Source organism: Chaetodon trifascialis, chromosome 17 (genome assembly GCF_039877785.1).
Source record: "Chaetodon trifascialis isolate fChaTrf1 chromosome 17, fChaTrf1.hap1, whole genome shotgun sequence".
Taxonomy (NCBI): domain Eukaryota; kingdom Metazoa; phylum Chordata; class Actinopteri; order Chaetodontiformes; family Chaetodontidae; genus Chaetodon; species Chaetodon trifascialis.
The window spans coordinates 9849817-9866599 of record NC_092072.1 but is presented as its reverse complement, the minus strand read 5'-3'; the positions used below and the strand labels follow the sequence as shown (position 1 = coordinate 9866599).

General features: G+C 44.4%; 1 protein-coding gene across 1 annotated transcript in view; it reads right to left on the bottom strand.

Annotated features, from left to right (window-relative positions):
• csmd3b (CUB and Sushi multiple domains 3b) overlaps window positions 1–13853 on the bottom strand; it is a 324934-nt gene extending 311081 nt beyond the window's left edge. Inside the window, exons 1-2 of the mRNA XM_070985476.1 lie at window positions 13673–13853; window positions 12556–13562 (exon numbers count right to left, since the gene is read on the bottom strand). Of these exons, the coding sequence (XP_070841577.1) occupies window positions 12556–12805 (250 nt within the window). The 5' untranslated portion in view covers window positions 12806–13562; window positions 13673–13853. The remainder of the gene's footprint in view (window positions 1–12555; window positions 13563–13672) is intronic.
• Between the last annotated feature and the right edge of the window lie 2930 nt (window positions 13854–16783).

Here is a 16783-nt window from a genome sequence, read left to right as displayed (position 1 = left end):
AGAAACTCATTTCAGCTCAACCTCTACCAGCCATTTGGACACTGACTAGTCCCTAAATAGCCTTTTGCTTCTTTGTTTGTTGGAGGATATACAGTAAATTACCTCCAGAAGACTGCGGCAGCACGCTGAAAGCATGGCACTTCAAAAAGAACTAAGACCATATTACAGGTGGCACTGAGCTTTTCTTGATTTGTTTAAGAGATTTCTATACTATAATTCAATGACTGCTAACACTGAACTGTCAGGAGAGGCTGAAATTTTCTTCTATCTTTAATGCTGATTCGCCTACTATTTCCATATTTCGAAATTCTTAATTGGATGCACCAAGATGTTATTTGTTAGCTTTTTCCCTGTCCAGAGTAAACATATGACAGAAGATACTACTGCTGCTATGGGTCTAAACGTCCTTCACATATGAAGCTAAGCTGTGATTGGGACTGGATGTGCTCTTATGTGCTATAAAATTATTTTTCCGACAATACTTTTTTGGGAACTTGGAGGGAGAAGGAGGATGTTTCAATTTTCAGGGCTAAAAATATGGTTATGGTTTTCTATTAGCAACAAAATAGAGATTAAATTGTTTGCTATGCCCTTCAAGCCAAAGAGGCACTTAGCTGCTGTTGTACTTTTTGTAAAATCACGTAAAACCTAAAGGAATGTTGGCAAATACAACAGAAACAAAGTGTATCACAGGAAGCCTGCCAATGACAGACTTCTTTTGGCTTAATGATACATATCACTTGCTGTGCCTGTGGTCTTCACACGAACTTGCTTTGTCAGAAAACAAACGGAGCGTGAAATCAACACGGATGCTGACGAACATTCGGTTTCTTTCATTGATAAAAAGAATGAGCTCTCCTTGAAGCGGCTGTCAACGTGGCCTCTGGGTCAAGGAACAAACCTGCATGATTCACAGAGGATGAACACGGGAATGCTGAGTGCCAAAGGAGGGCAGAAACCAAGCCAGTTTATTATTTATGACCTGCTTTCACAGGTCGGTCCTGGCACCCACCTACAGCTGACCCTTTTAAGAGCCAATATTCCATAATCTGGACTTCATCAAGGACACACACAGCGAACAAAGAAACTGACTTTGCAATGCAGAATTAAATGTACATCAATTGATATGTTACATTTCATTAACTATGTAAAAGGAAAGTATAATGATGACAGTTACATTTAAGAGTAGGAGGTTTGACGGACTTAATCAGCTGCAGATTAATCAAAGTGCCATAAGTGGGATGATGGACGTAAAAAGCTTGATAAAAGCGAATAAAAGTCCACAATGAGACTTGCAGTTAAAGCTGCAGAGTGGTGTATGCATGTTCTGTTGTATCAGGTGTGTGTGCAAAAAGGCAAGAAGAGTAATGCAGCTACATGCACATTAGATACTGTCAAAAATTTCATTTCATATATTAATAAATAGGCCACAGTCAACCTGCAGTGCAGCTTTTGTTCCATCAGTCTGCTTCTCTATCTGTGTCGCTGGAAATCAAAGGACGGACAGTGAAACAGGTGACAAATATCTTCCCGAGAGACGAACACATTGAACAAGCGGAGATGACAGAGTGGGAGGATGCGTGTTGTGGTGTCAGGTTTGGTTGTGGCCGTGTGGTAAAGCATCTGCTCTCTGTCTGACCCAGCGACCCCGGGCGAGAGAGGTAGACAGTGAGAGAGGGAGAGAGCGGGGTAGGGTCGGCGCGTGGGAGCAACAGACGGCCAGTGTCAAAGATCAAAACGTTTACTGTTGTCCGCTGCAACACCCTGCTGAGCTTTTGTCTGCGAGCGGGACAGAAGCTGCACGCCGTCACCTCTGGGACGAACTCTGTCTGTGCATGCAAACTTCATTTCCCTGCACACCAGACAGAAAGTCTGCAGATTTCAGCCACTTAAAGAAAGACTATTTAATGCTATATCATCATAAAATTGATTCATTTTCACTTCTTTTTTTGCTGACATTTGCTTGATTTCTCTTTTTTTTTGCCTTGAGCATGTATGTGTGTGTTTATGGTATATGCACACACCTGTTAGCTGTGACTATAGCTGTCTTGGTTACCATCCTCGCCTGCCCCGCGGAGGTGTCCTCCTTTTCGGGGCACACTTGTGGCCACCGAAGCGTGAAAGCTTTTGAAAACAGCAATTTTAGTAACGACTTGCGCTAAATACTGGCGTAAAAATAGGACCTTTGGACTCTCAGCGCAATCGTTTGACTGCACAGTCTCTTTGGAGTAATTTTATTGCCATCCATGAAGGACCAGCTCTCCTTAACTTTCCCTTGTTTTGTTGAAAACTGCACCAGGATGACGGAGCGAGTGTTGTGGGGGGAGACAGAGTTCACCGACGTTATGACTGACAGGAAGGTAAGTGGATAATGGAAAACTGAGGAGAGGAGAGGAGAGGAGAGGAGAGGAGAGGAGAGGAGAGGAGAGGAGAGGAGAGGAGAGGAGAGATGTTAGGTAACCAGGTGACAGCAGTAGCCTCCAGCTGTGAACTGAGTGCACCCAGAAACAGCCTGACAGGGCCTGCTGGGGAAATGAGTCTTCTCTGGGAATGAAGCAGACAAGCGCACATGTGCACATGCACACACACATACAGACAGACGCCCTGCGCACAGAAAGACACCCACATGCATAGACAGAATGAACAACAGCAAAAAAAATAGGCTCCCAAGGCGCAAGACTCAGACAGGAAACACATCATCACTCAGGGAGGAAATGCATCACCTGCAGAGCTGTGGGACTTGCAGCCAATAAGAGCGCAGGAGAAGGCAAGGTATTTGCATACAAGCTCAATGAATGACTTATTATTATGCAAATAGACTGAGACACGTTGTGAAAGCTCATAATGAAAGTAAATTTGATTTTTTCTTTACGATTTAAGAACAGGACGGGGGAATTCATTAAATCAGACACAAAGACAAGAGACCGTCCTCACGAGCATAACAGCACGAGGTGATGAGATGGTGAGATTGTGTGTGTGCGTGTGTTTAGATAGCAGGGTGTGTGTCATGTCTGCTGACAGCCACGTTTCTGTGGGTTTGGGGCACATGGGCATACCTGTCATCACACACCAAGTCTAAACACAAACACACAAACACACCCGCTGTTGTTCTGTTTCTCTCTTCCTTCCAATGCCCAGTTGTGCCAGAAATATCATTATTTTTTTTATACAGGGGAAAAAAATAAATGCTGTTATTATATGTTTATTATTATCAAATGCCCCCCATAGGAGTAATTAAGCCAACTGTAGCACTTTACACACCGTGGCTTCAAAAATGCATTAATTTTAATCATGTCACGTCAATCCAAAATTGACGATAATTGAAATTGTTGAAAGGTTGGACTGGAGATCTTTCCATCTGACAGCAAAGACTCGAGATGGGTTCACGGGGGGTTCAGTTGTCTAGCAAACTGACTAATCACATTACCTTCACGCGCGTGTGCCTGTGTGTCTGGCGTAGCAGGGTGTTGTGCTGCTGTCTGTCTTCAGAGACCCGACTGTTAACAACTAAATGAATATTCAAATAATTGGGTCTTTTCCACAAACATTAGAAAAGTTACGGGAAGGATGGGACAATCAAAAATAACAGCTGTTAAGTAAGAAGTCCCTGAAGGCTCTATAGACCTTATTCTGGGCATTAGGGTTATTAATGGTTACAGGTAGATTATTAAGATCATATCTCCTATATAACAACTTCCTTACTTACTACCAATAAGCAATAATTCAGAGGTTTTTGAGGGAAAACTCAAATGTTAATCACCTAGTAGTTGTAGAAGGTTATGCAGAATAAGGCGTTAATAATAATGCTTTATAATCACTAATAAAGAGCCAATATGCTACTAGTATGCATGCCAATAAGCAACTAGTTAACTAATTTTAGGTCATTTATTTGCCTCCAAACATCCAGTTTGTGGCTCATCTCTTTTCTTTGTGTGTGTTCATGTTGCATTGCTAACTGATGCACAATAACAAAAGCTGAAATGATTTTAATGTTCACACAGTCGCCATAGCAACAACCTTGTTAAATAAAAATCTGATATCAGATCAAGGAAGCAATAAGTATCAAAGGAGCATCTGTAAGCTTAATGACAACACATAAGGATACTGTGTGAATTGTGAGACGATGGATCTAAAATAAGAGATCTGTTAATGACGAGTTAAATAACGAGGACGGAGTCCGAATCACATTCTAGACATTTTCAACGGGGAGAACGCATGTCATTAATTAACGCGTGGGTAATCATGGGTAAAGATTATCACACTTACAATAATGTTCATACATCTGTGGCTCAGCATGCAGCACGTCTGTTCAGTAGGAACGAATAATGATCATGAGTCGACTTGACGTGAAGGTACAACTGTTCAACTAATACAGAGCACATGTTTAGCTCGTAGGTTTTCAAACACCTCTTTGGCGGCTTAATTTGACCATTTCTTTCCCTTCGCCAACATCAGTAACCTTGAGGGGAGGGAAGAAAGTGGCAGTCAAATGACTAAAACAGGTTTGAATCAAAGGCAAACTGACAGGACCGCCACCAAAGTTATTCAAAGTAGCTCAACTTAATCATTTGGTTGCCATGACATCAACTTGATTTGGTCGGCGGAGCTTTTTATGACGATCACAGCCCGCTTTCTCCATCATAACGAACAACCTTCTCTTTGTCATTAGATTCTATGCATTCCAAATAGACGATCTGTGTCATTTCAGTTCTGCTCTGTCTTGTCTTGTATAAATTTCATGTCAGCCGCTGTGTGTTTTTCCCCAGAGAGTACACAGCCATTAAGGGCATCAGTATCTCCCTCAAGGACATTGTGACAGGGACAGACTCTGTCTGTCACCGGGGATCGAACCTTTGACCGACACTGCTGTTTATGTGTCCATCCATCTATATAGGAGGATTCTGAGATGCACTTTTTCCATGTTACTCCAAGCTTCCATCTGAGATGAAAAACCTCCTCCTATAGTGGCCATGCTGCCTGTTTCTTTATATAGATAAGAGCACCTCACACACACACACACTGACACACACACACACACACACACACACACACACACACACACACACACACACACACACACCAACAGGGAGCACCAGCTGGATATGAGACTGTCTGTCTTTGTTAATTTCTCATCTGCCTTTCTCGTAAGGCATCAGAGTGTGTGTGTGTGTGTGTGTGTGTCTCCTACCCTGTATGTGTGTGTGTGCGCATGTGTATGTGTGCACATGCTTGTGTGTTTGCGGTCACACCCTCAGGGTAACACATGCTATCTTGGTGTGCCCAACATATTTGTCTATTTATTAGATTGCGTGTGTGTGTGTGTGTGTGTGTGTGTGTGTGTGTGTGTGTGTGTGTGTGTGTCTGTGTGAGTGAGTGTGTGGGCATATGTGTGTGTGTGATCGAGAGAGACAGAAAGAGTGTGTGTATGCTTGCCTACTCAACATGTTCATGTCATATCTGCTTCTAATCATCTTTGAAATAATGAAGAGGCTCTGGAAGATGGACAGATTGTGTGCATGTGTGTGTGCGTGCGTGAGTGTGTGTGTGTGCATGTGTAAGAGAGAGAGAGAGATCTTCAGACACCTCATGTCTCCCAAAAGTCACCTTCTGAGTAATTGAGAAACAGAGTTGATTTTCCCAATTTGATGGGCCTGCTAATCAGACTCTTGTTTCTTATTTCAAGAACTTCATCACGCTTCAAGTTGAGCATTTGATGTGTGCAAGTGTGGAATTTTGGATGAAATACATCTCAGGGTTGGATGACTGGATGAATTTACTGCATCTGCAATTGGCAGGGTTTATCACCCATTGTTTTTTTTTGGCCCATTTCTGACATTTTGTTTTGCTAATTTAATGGTCTGAATCCAAAGAACAAGTGAGAGTCGCTGGCCAGTGACAGACACACACTGAGCAAGCTAACCCAGGAACACAAAGAGGCCAGCAACAGCAGGGAGGCAGCGGCGAAAACAACACGGAGAGCCAGAATAATTTCACATCTAACTCACTGAATTCAGGGTTTATGAACACCAAACCGGAGTTGGTGAGCTGGAACAGTGGAAGCACTACCCACGACAATTTTGGTTAGTTTTATTTTGTTACTGTCGAGTTTGAATGAAGTGCGTTTTCCGATGACTTATGGAGAACAGAACAACTTGGATTTTAGGAAAATGGACGTATGAATATTTCCTTTCTTGACATTTTGTGAGCTTATTTATCACACAAATAAACAAATGTAGGGGACTCTGCTCACACACACACATCTCCCTGCTCAAACTACATTATTAATACACACATTGTAGCTTCAGTGACAAAATCCATTTGAGACACATTAGAAGGATACTTCCTTTAATTCATTGCAGTGCTATCTTTGATGATTGCTCCCACAGGAAGCCACCATGTCTTTGCATTTACTATGATGGATTATGATATATACTTACTGCACCAGTCTGTAAATGCACATTTACACTAGACCTCCAAGGTAAAGAGCAATTGTGTATAAAAAGCTGTTATGGATCCACAGGGTCCCGGCACAGCTGGAACAGCTAACTGGAGTGCGGCCTTTATTCTAATTTGTATGGCAACAAAACAAAACAAAACACTTTTTCCAATTGAACAGCCTGTTCAATATGTGCAAGCTGACGTTTCTAAAATCATAGCAGGCAAACACAGATCTGACATACATGAGTAGATTTGGCTCTCAAGCAATTTCAAAACACACCACTCGTTTGGCAATCTGTGTGCAGGAATTAAATGTGCACCACGTTTGTTGGCTAAGAGAGAAAACACACGAGAGATTAACAGAGCTGAAGCCTGTGAGTGCCCACCTATGACAATCAACAAATTCACTGAGGAGAGGGGGCTGGAGGGAGGAGAGGGGAGAGGGGACGAGGACAGGCAAGACTAATGGAGAAAGGAGAGACAGAAAGGAGAGGAGAGATGGCAGGTGTGGGATGTGAGAAAGATGGTGATTACAAATTCACCATGGGCGAACGTTGGAAGGAGGAAGCAGGGGAAAAGAAGAATGGGTGATTAGGGGTGGAGGAAGATGGATGGAGGGGGGGAAACGATTGAGAGCAGCAGAAGCTCAAGAATATGAATATACACCACAAAGCACATACTCGCTCACGACTCAACAGGGAAGTTCCCTGCACAGCAACTGTGGCAACACCAGAGCACTAAAACACTAAAGCAAGGACTTTCAAGGCAAAACTTGAGAAAGGGGAGCACAAATTAAACAGAAAATGGATTAAGAAGTGACTCACACTTGCTCCAAGGGTAAGGGGCAACCATTATCTCAAACATTACATCTGTGGGCAACGATCTTTCATTCGGAAACAAAGCTCTGGGAGATAATTACTGCTGCATGGATTCCCATCACATAAACAGCTCACTGCCAACATATTTTGCATACACTGTATGTTTCTGTGCTCATACTGAATGTTCACTGTCAGCGTTGGTTTGGTTCCAGTCTCTGCTTATGGCATTTGGAACTAAAGCCACTTGGTGACGGTTATGGAAAAATTGTGCTAAATATTCAAAAAGTCAACCCCAGCTTGAACCTGAAATGTGGTCTCTGGTTTCAAAGACAAATCCCCGCCTTTACATTGCCTTGTTCTATGTCATGCTACTTCCGGCGCTGGCATTAAATGTTGACAGTGAAGCGAAAGAAAAGAGGGGATGAGAGGGGGTGAAATAGCGAGAAAAAACAAGTAATTACAAATTCACTCTATGGAGGCTGGAAATGCAGGAGAGGATTAGGTGAATGAAAGTCAAGAGGGACGGGTGAGGAGTGAGCGGAGTTGAGGATGCAACAGTATGTAATGAACAAAATAAGCATGCATATGCATAAAGGCAAAGACACAAGAGTGGTGAGTGAGGCAGGGATGGAAGCAAAGAAAAGGATGAGAGGACAGAGGTGAGAGGCTGTGAGTATCTAAGCCAGGGATGGATGCAGCAGAAATTCCAAATGTTCACTGGCTTTTATAATGTGGCACACTTGTCCCACGCACGACTGTTTCCTCATCCCTCATCTCACCTCCCCCCCGTCCTCCCTCTCTCGTCCTCAGGAACTTAGAAGTATTTATATGATCAAGAGGCTGACTCTGCGACAGACACATCTCCCTCCCTGAGAAACCAGCCATAAGCCACAGGATTAAATGTGTGTTAGAGAGTCTGTGTTGCGCTAATGTTCAGTGCGAGGGTGCTCGTCTGCCTCAGCGTGTGCACACAGGGTACTAACAGCCCAGAAGCACGTCTATGTATGTGCGCCTTCAGCAGAGAAACAGAACCATGTTATGCCCCCGTGTTTCTCAATGCAGCCATCACTTCTTGCCTCCGAGCTCACCAACAAGCCTTACTATTAACTGTATGCAGAATATCAATCGATAATTGACAGCAGAGGATGATTACCAAAACACTCAACCAGTAACTAATACAGGTAAATGATCAGCAGTGGCACATTAATGGACAATATCAATCAATGATTTATAATCAGCATTAGCGTTGCAAACTGCGCCAATCAATCTCTGATGTCCGGGATGAGTTATAAAACCTGGCTGGAGGAGCGCTTCGGTGCGCCTGGCGGCCTGTCCAATTTAACACTGATGACCAGCATTAAATTACTAGACCCTACCAAGGGATGACTGATAAATTTCAATTTGGCCATGTTGCAAGAACAAAGCACTACATTTCCATGGCTCGTCAATAGAAATTAAATTAGCTATTTTTAGCCTTCTGGGTTAATTACTGGGTCACATGGAAAAGGCTTCAGTAGAACCAGTTACAGTACTTCACCCCACCGATGACCAGGAAGAGATTATGCGGCTGTCTAATTGATATTTAGCGCAAGATGATTGATCAGTGTTAGTCCTTTGATTGAGTGCTGGTGAAATCCATACTGTGCGATAAGGTTAATCTTAAAGATGGCGTTGAAAAGAAGCTCCAGCATAGATCTGCTGCAGGTTGAGAGGTTGGACGCTGCTCTCGTTTGGAGTCTGACAGGTTGAATGTAGCCCAGAATACATTTAGGGTCTGGGCGGCGGTGAAAAATGTGCGTGAGTTTTGTTTTTTTTTTCCTTTCCTTGTGTGCATTTGCACGTGTGCGATTTAATATGTTTGGCGAGTAAATTAAGCCTCTGGAGCCACAGTGCAAATCTGACAGACGAAAGGGGAGAGAGGGAGCCGTGAGGAGGGATGAGAGCACAGAAGAAGTGCTGAGCCGGGGAGAGGAAACACAGAGGGGCAGGGGACAGGGAGAGGGGAGGAGAGGAGAGGAGAGGGGAGGGGAGGAGAGGAGAGGAGAGGAGAGGAGAGGAGAGGAGAGGAGAGGAGAGGAGAGGTGGAGTTAAGCTGAGCGGAGCAGCAGCAGGGAGGAGGAGAGGAGAACAGATGACACGGAGAAGAAGGGGATCAGGGGAGAGAGGAGGAAGAGCAGAGGACAAGTGCGGCAATTTCCCAGCCTCTGACTTACAGGGAAACTTTATTTGAGGCGAATTTGTTGACACAAAGTTCAACATCATGCTTTTTTTTAAAATTACATTCTCACGAGGCATTCAAAAACACACAAAAAGAGCGACGCTTTTATAATAACCTTTCAAAGACACGGAGAGGGAGGCTTTCAGCCCTCTCCAAGATTGTCCTCTTGTCCTCATTTTACTGCACAAAGCGGAACACCGACTCCTCAATTAAAACCCAGGATCATTACAAAAGATGATACTGCGTTGGAAATGGCACTGTGTCTTTGTGTCAAACGTGTTAAGCAAGTTGAGATTTCAAAGTTTTTGTCCACTGGCTACAGCAGCGCGTGAATCCATTAGTGGCTCTTTCATTACTCCACCTTCTGGATTGGTTTTCAGAATAGAATCGCAGGCCCATACAATGATTGGTTACCTGCCAATGGCCGCTAGAGTCGACTAATTCACCGGCCACAGCCAAAATGTAACAGCATTTGGCTGGTGGCTGGCTTTCATTTTCCAGCCTCTTTTTAAAGCCTTGGTCCCCAGAATGTCAGCATGCATCAAGGGGACATTTAATTACACATTTATTTACCTTTCTGCTCAGCTTTCACACTTAAAAAAAAAAACAAAACCTTTAAATGCTTGCTTGCTTTGCCAACTTCTATATCTACCTTTGACATTTTATTAATCTTAATTTGCATTTAACTAAAACTATTCTTCAGCCAGCCTCATTTAGAGCACCTTCATACCATGAAGAGTTAGAAAATATGTAACTGTGGTCTCTCACAGGCCAGACAGCCATGACGACATCAGTGTCAGGATCCTTACTCTCTGTTCAGTCAACACCCCCACAAACCCCCCTCAACACCTCCTCATGACTAAATGAAAGAACAGATCAATGCCAAAACGACATATATTACCATTGAGGAGTGCCAGCGACAGGTGCACATGCTCATAGAACTGGAGTTACATCCAGTAACTTCTACTGAACGCGGTTTGGTTGCAAGTTTAGGCACCAAAAGTACGATATGTGAGTTAAAACGAGTCAATGCTGACTTATGACATCCATCCATCCCACCTTCCTCCATACGTGGACTTTCTTGCTCTTTATGCTACATCACCTGACTTACTCCCTTTGCTCCTGTCATATTTATTACAGCCACAAGAGGATGCCACCTAACTGTAAACATGGGTCATAATAAGCTGCTTGCACAGATGACCTATGAGGCCAGTTTTTGAGGCCAACCTCTCATCTGTCCATCAGAATAAGCCAGAGCAAAGAAGAAAACTTTTCCAAATGGGTTACTAGAAGGCTGGAGATTCCTGTTTTGTTTGTTTTTTTCAACAGTGAAACTACAATCCTGCAATCTGTGATGGTGCAAATCCAAGCGTCTGGGCATTCCTGGTGACGACTGGTGTAATCACAGTAGAGATCCATAGCATTTCTGCTCAGTCAGCCTACATGAGTGTAGTCTCCCCACACTGGAGGATCATGCAGACTTTACAACGACAATGACAAATGGTTCCCAATCGCTTCCACGGCGGTTGGCTTTTTGAGCTTTCCTTTGCCTTTCTTGCACAGTTTTCAAACCTCAGTCTCCTCTTTTCCTCTCACCAAGTCTTAACCCACATTGTCTGAAAAGTTTTCAGTCAAAACCAAGCTGGGCTGCTGTTGTCAGAAGCTCACAGACCTTGGCATTTGTTTAGTTAGAAGCCCAGTCCTGCTCGCATCTCTAAACCTCTTCTGTCTCTTTCTATTGTAATAATTCTCGCTCACTTTCCCCTCTTCAACTCCTCCTTTCCTCCCATCTTACCTTACCTCCTCATGAGCCCATTTTCCTCCTCCTAATCTTTCCCCTTGTCTCCTCCTTCCTTCCCATCCATTTTTTTAGCCTGCTCTAGTCCATCCTCCTCTCAAGACTCGGTGATGAATGGTCAGTCAGTTTCCATACAACAGAAGCCCCACCTGATGCAGCAGTGGGTGGGTTTGGACGAGTGTACACGTACATCTGTGTGCGCTCACTCAAATGTGCGTGTGCGTGTTTGTGTGTGTTCTTACAGCGTTTCTGAACAGGATCAGAGAGAGAAACTAAAAATGGAAAGCGGAGGAATACCAAGATACAGACAGGCAAAGAAAGCGGGAGAGAGTGTGCTATACTGTGAATATTTTAACATTTTATTTCACTCAAGCAAGAAAGGGGAGGGGGGCGAGGGAGCTAAAGGAAGACAGGGAAGAGATCGAGGGAGGGGGCAAGGTAAGCAAGTGTGTGTGAAAGAGAGAAAGGGGGGAGACACCACCATTATATGGCATCTTCTGACTGATATGCAGAGAAAATGAATGCATGGGCATGGTGGCAGGTTTTTGGGAATAAAATGCTGTGTAAGGCTTGGGCCCCATCACTATAAACAACTCACGTTCACACGCGCACGAACCCCCCACACGCACTCTGAGACAAAACACACTCCCGCACACACTTTGGTATAAGCAGCTCACGTTCGCTGCCACAGCCCAAGAGCTACCGCAAGAATATTTATTGGCTACCAGCTCAATGGCTGTATTGAAGGGAAGGATGGAGAGAGAGAAAGGGGGGGGGGGGGAGAGAGAGAGAGAGAGGGAGAGAGAGAGAGAGAGAGAGAGAGAGCAAACTGAAGCAAGCAGAAGATGAGAAAAGAGGTAAAGAGGCTGTTGCCGGTTCCATCCCTCCTTCCCCTCATCCTCCCTGTAAGCCCATTTCTATTTCTCCGCTCTCCTCCGCAACACACCATACATTCAGGCACGCACGCACCTCGCGCGCCTACACGCACACCTCCCCTCTCACTCACACACATGCACAGACACCTCACAGACATCCTCACGCGCACGCAGACACCCTGACACACACCCACTCTCCTCATCTCCCGCACGCGCGCAAAAGAAGGAGCATCTTTCTCATGACTGCAGTGGGGGGGTGGGGGGGGGCAAAAAAACTCACCCAAACCGTGATTGTGAGGGCGTTTATGTCACTGCGCGTGAGTGCACTTGTATGTGTGTGTGTGTGTGTGTGTGTGTGTGTGTGTGTGTGCGCGTGTCTATGTGTGTGCGTGTGTCGCATCCCCTTACCTTGCGCGCGCGAGGAGAGCGAGCAAAGAACGAGACTCCACAGAAAACAGCGCATCACCGTCATTCCTCCGTCCGTCATCCTCTCGTTCATCCCTCTCATCCTCCTCTTCGTCGTCCCCCTCTTCATCCTCCTCTTTGCCGAAGGGGGGTGCGCGAGACAGCGTTCCGTGCCGCTATTAGTAATATTATTAGCATCAATACATCTTCCGCGAGCCGAGCGCGAGCCCTCTAAGCTCTCACCGGGCCGCATGCTGCTTCACATCCAGAAAACGGAGGAGAGAGAGAGAGAGAGAGAGAGAGAGAGAGAGAGAGAGAGAGAGAGAGGGAGGGGGGGGGGGGAGAGAGAGAGAGAGAGAGAGAGAAAAGGAGAAAGGGAGAGAGAGGGGGGAGAGAGAGATAGAGGGGAGACGCGTGCGTTTTCTTTGCCTCCTCCTTCTAATATAGACTAGATAAATCCTTCATATCCGAAAAACGACTTTAGTCAACATCCACAGAGAGAAAAGCACGGGGGGGGAGAAGGGACGAGCTCACAGGTTGTCTCTCTGTCTTTAAATCCACTCTCCGCTGGGTTTTAGCGACGCTGGTCGTCAATATCTCTCTATTCCGTCCTGTTCCCTCGCAAAAGAGTGGAAGAGAGGGAGGGAGAGCTTCAAATCCACACTTCCTCTGGGCTGCATCCCCTCTTCAACCTGAAATATCCCTCTTTCTATGCAGGCTCTCTGGCTGTCCCCCCTCCTTATAAGCCTCTGCTCCCGTGTCGATCTGTACAGTATGTGTCTCCTCTCCTCCGTTACTCTTAAAATATCCCCTCTGCTTCTTTTCTGTCCCCCTTCGTGTCTCAGAGATGGACAGGGGTACCTGCTCTCTGTTTCTTCTCTGGCCGGATAACCCTCCTCTCCTCCGTCTTTTCACTCGTGCGTCTGTCAAACCTTCCTCTTCTTTTCCTCCTCTTCTCCTCCTCTCCTCTCACAAACCACGGCGGACAAAACGGAGCATCTCCAGCCCTCCTGAAAAAAAAAAAAAAAAAAAGATAAATTAAACACTCTCATCATTCTCTCATTCATCTGACTTCTTTTCACACGAGCGTCACCAACAGTCGGTCCTTTTAATTCCTTACCAAACAAGCCAAACCAGAGCTTCCTCGTTGTGTTGTGACAGTCCTCCTTTAGTTCTCTCTGAAGTCCAACGAGGAAAAGATAAAATGACAAATCCTTCTTGTGTCAGAAAGCAGAGGTGACGTGCATCATCCCCTCTGCTTGGTGTACTTAGGTCTTTTCTCCCGGTGTCGCGGCTGGTGCGTCTCCTTCTCCCCGCCGGTACAGTGATGCTGCCTTCAAGTGCTCCTCGTAAGCTCCCGCTTCCATTCACGTGCGTTTGGTCGGAAATAACAGCCTTAAATGGACTCCCTGTTTGCAGTTGACTGTTGTATGGGAGGACGTTGGTTTATTTCCAACATCAGACTACACAGAAAAGACTCATTGGACAAAAATGCGTCCACTGGCACTGAAGAATGGGCGCTCAACAAGACTTTACAGAAGGATGATCAAATTTGATCAAAATGAGGAGGACGGATAAACAAAACCAAGAAATCTAGCTTGAAGCCAAATCCAAACTAAAAAGAAATCATATTAGGAGAACACTCCCCTTTAGCGGTGTAACATGATGCGGTGAGCTGTGCCGGACGGTCACATGGGCTAGCCAATAACGACTTGCCTCATCAATCATTGCTCCACTTGACTCCTGAAATGAAATCAATATGCTGGGAGAGTTTGGGATTTGGCGGTTCATGATAGACACAGACACTTTACGTCTGCTGGTCTGGTGAAGTGACACTTTTTGAGTTACTGATGGCACCTAATCGATTTTCTTGCGAGTAGTTGCACGTATTCAACCCAGTCTCGCGGCAAACACCGTACCAGACCTGTGGATCCGCAAGAGGAAGCGCGTCAGTGACGGTTTGCGTCAAAAGTACATGTCTGTATGGAGTGCTAGCAGGGGGCAATAATGATGGCAGCAAAGGGTTCGGTTCCCATAATAATAGTCAATTTTGATTGTTTTAAACGAACGTGGGCGTCACTTATTTCTGATTGCTAAGAGGTGGTATGAGTAGCTGTGATTTTCACGCCTCGGTGACGCATGACACAGATATGTTTAGTAGCAAAGCACTTCAAGTGCATGCACGCTGAACGTTAACTTGCTGCTGTTTTTCTTGCTGCAATATTAACACGGCCCATGGGGAAAATGTGTAAATGCACTAAAACATCAACAAAGAATGATCATCGCATGAATAATTCATATGACATTCCAAGTAATACCGTACTTGTAAATCTATTATTCAGAGCAGAAGTTATACTATCAGTTGTTAAAACAGCTCTGACTGTATATACTCATTGTGCCCTAAATGTCACATCTTGGCAACTCACTTATCCTAAAAATTTCTTGGATTGCACATTTTTCCTCGTATTTGCAACACTGGTATTTTGTTAACACCTTCTACAGTCAAAATTAAATCTCATCTAAAAAATGCAGGCAGCAATCAGGCAAACATTGTAGAAGCCTTCACTTCCAACATTAAATATTATCACATATTTCAGTTTTATTGAAAGTAATCTTATAACAAACGCATCATAATTGGCATGTTTCCTTTTTTAGATGGTCAAACGCACAACCGCTTCTTTCATGCTCTCAGAAGTACTGTGCCAAAGAATTAAATTGAGTATAGATTTTCACTCTGAGAGGAGAAAATTATAAAGTAGCTATCAAGTCAATAACAGCAAAAAGCCAAAGTGCTGCAGTCAACTTAATATGCTGTACAAATATAAAAGGCTCCCCCAAACAGCCTGGGAAATACATACTCACATCATCACGCTCAAGTGTTTCATCAGCTTCAGTTTAAGGGGAGTGGAGTTTAATACTTGTGGATATCTTCCTCAAAACAACAACAAAGTTGTATTTATTGTGATAATATAACCAAACATAACACAGCTTCAGTAAGTAGAGACATAAAAAGTTGATGTTGGCGCCTGCACGGTAGATAGTGGAATTTGAGGTTTGTCCTAAACTGATTTGAACTGCTGAATGAAATGTCCCGGTATCTATTTTTCACATACATCAACATTTTATTTACCCCAGATAAAGGCGGTGCATTAGAACCCATCTCCAGCCATCCGTTTCCCGCTGCATGGCGTGTGGTTTTCCTCCAAGGTTATGAACGGGCCGTGTTCTGACTCGAGATGATGCGGAGTCCTTGATCTTGAGCCATTTGAGTTAAGAGAGCTGCGATCCGGTGGGTGTAGTTTTTGGATAATGCAACCAAGCTGTTTGTAGAAAGGGTGCAGTTTTAATTACTTTGGCTTCGAACTGCAATGCTATCACCGAAAATGAAATAGCAGTTTCACTACTCTTTAGAGAGCAAGGTCATTTTAGGAGAAGGCGTTACTGACAAACACTGGACGCTGCTGAATATGAGCGTCAAAACAATTCAAATCGACCTGAATTTCAAAGTTAAATCCGACTTTTCGATGAAATCGTTAACTTTTTTTGTCACTGAATTGTTCCTTATCTTCATTTTTATTATAGTATCTTGCTATGTTTGTCCTTATCTGACAGTTAAATGCTATTAGACCCAGTTCAGTTGATTCCAAGTAACATTTTCATTATCACTTTTGATCGAAATATGAATTGAGTTAAACGTCTGGGGGGTTTCAGGAGTTTCGGCGCTACGCAGCCCCAAGGGATACATGCAAACCTCATTTGGGAAACCAGTCATGTTATTGGTGTCTTTGCCATATCATAATCAAAGCATTAAATTAACGGCAGTGCCTCTGCTTTCCTGATTAATCATTCTCAGTCTGAGTGCAGCGTCGGTGTAATCTGCAGCGTTTGCGTGTGTGTGCTGAAGGGTTATGGGGGCAATGTACGTGTGTTTGTCTGAAATCAGTTTAGGGAATTTCTGTAAGGCGGAGCAAAATCCTCACAGGTGTAGCTATATAAACGCGCCTGTGTGAGGGTTAATGAGAATATGTGTGGGTGAGTGTGCTTGTGTGCCAGAGTGTGTGTGTGCGTGTGTGTGTGTGAAATCTGCTCCCACACGTTTCCTTAAAGCACTCTTCTGCCATCTACAGGCGCATTCTCTCTGCCTTCTTCTCCCTCCCTCTTTCTCCTCATCACATACCCTGTGTTAATCATTCTGGCATCGTCTAAATATTCACTGCATGACTTGGGAGTG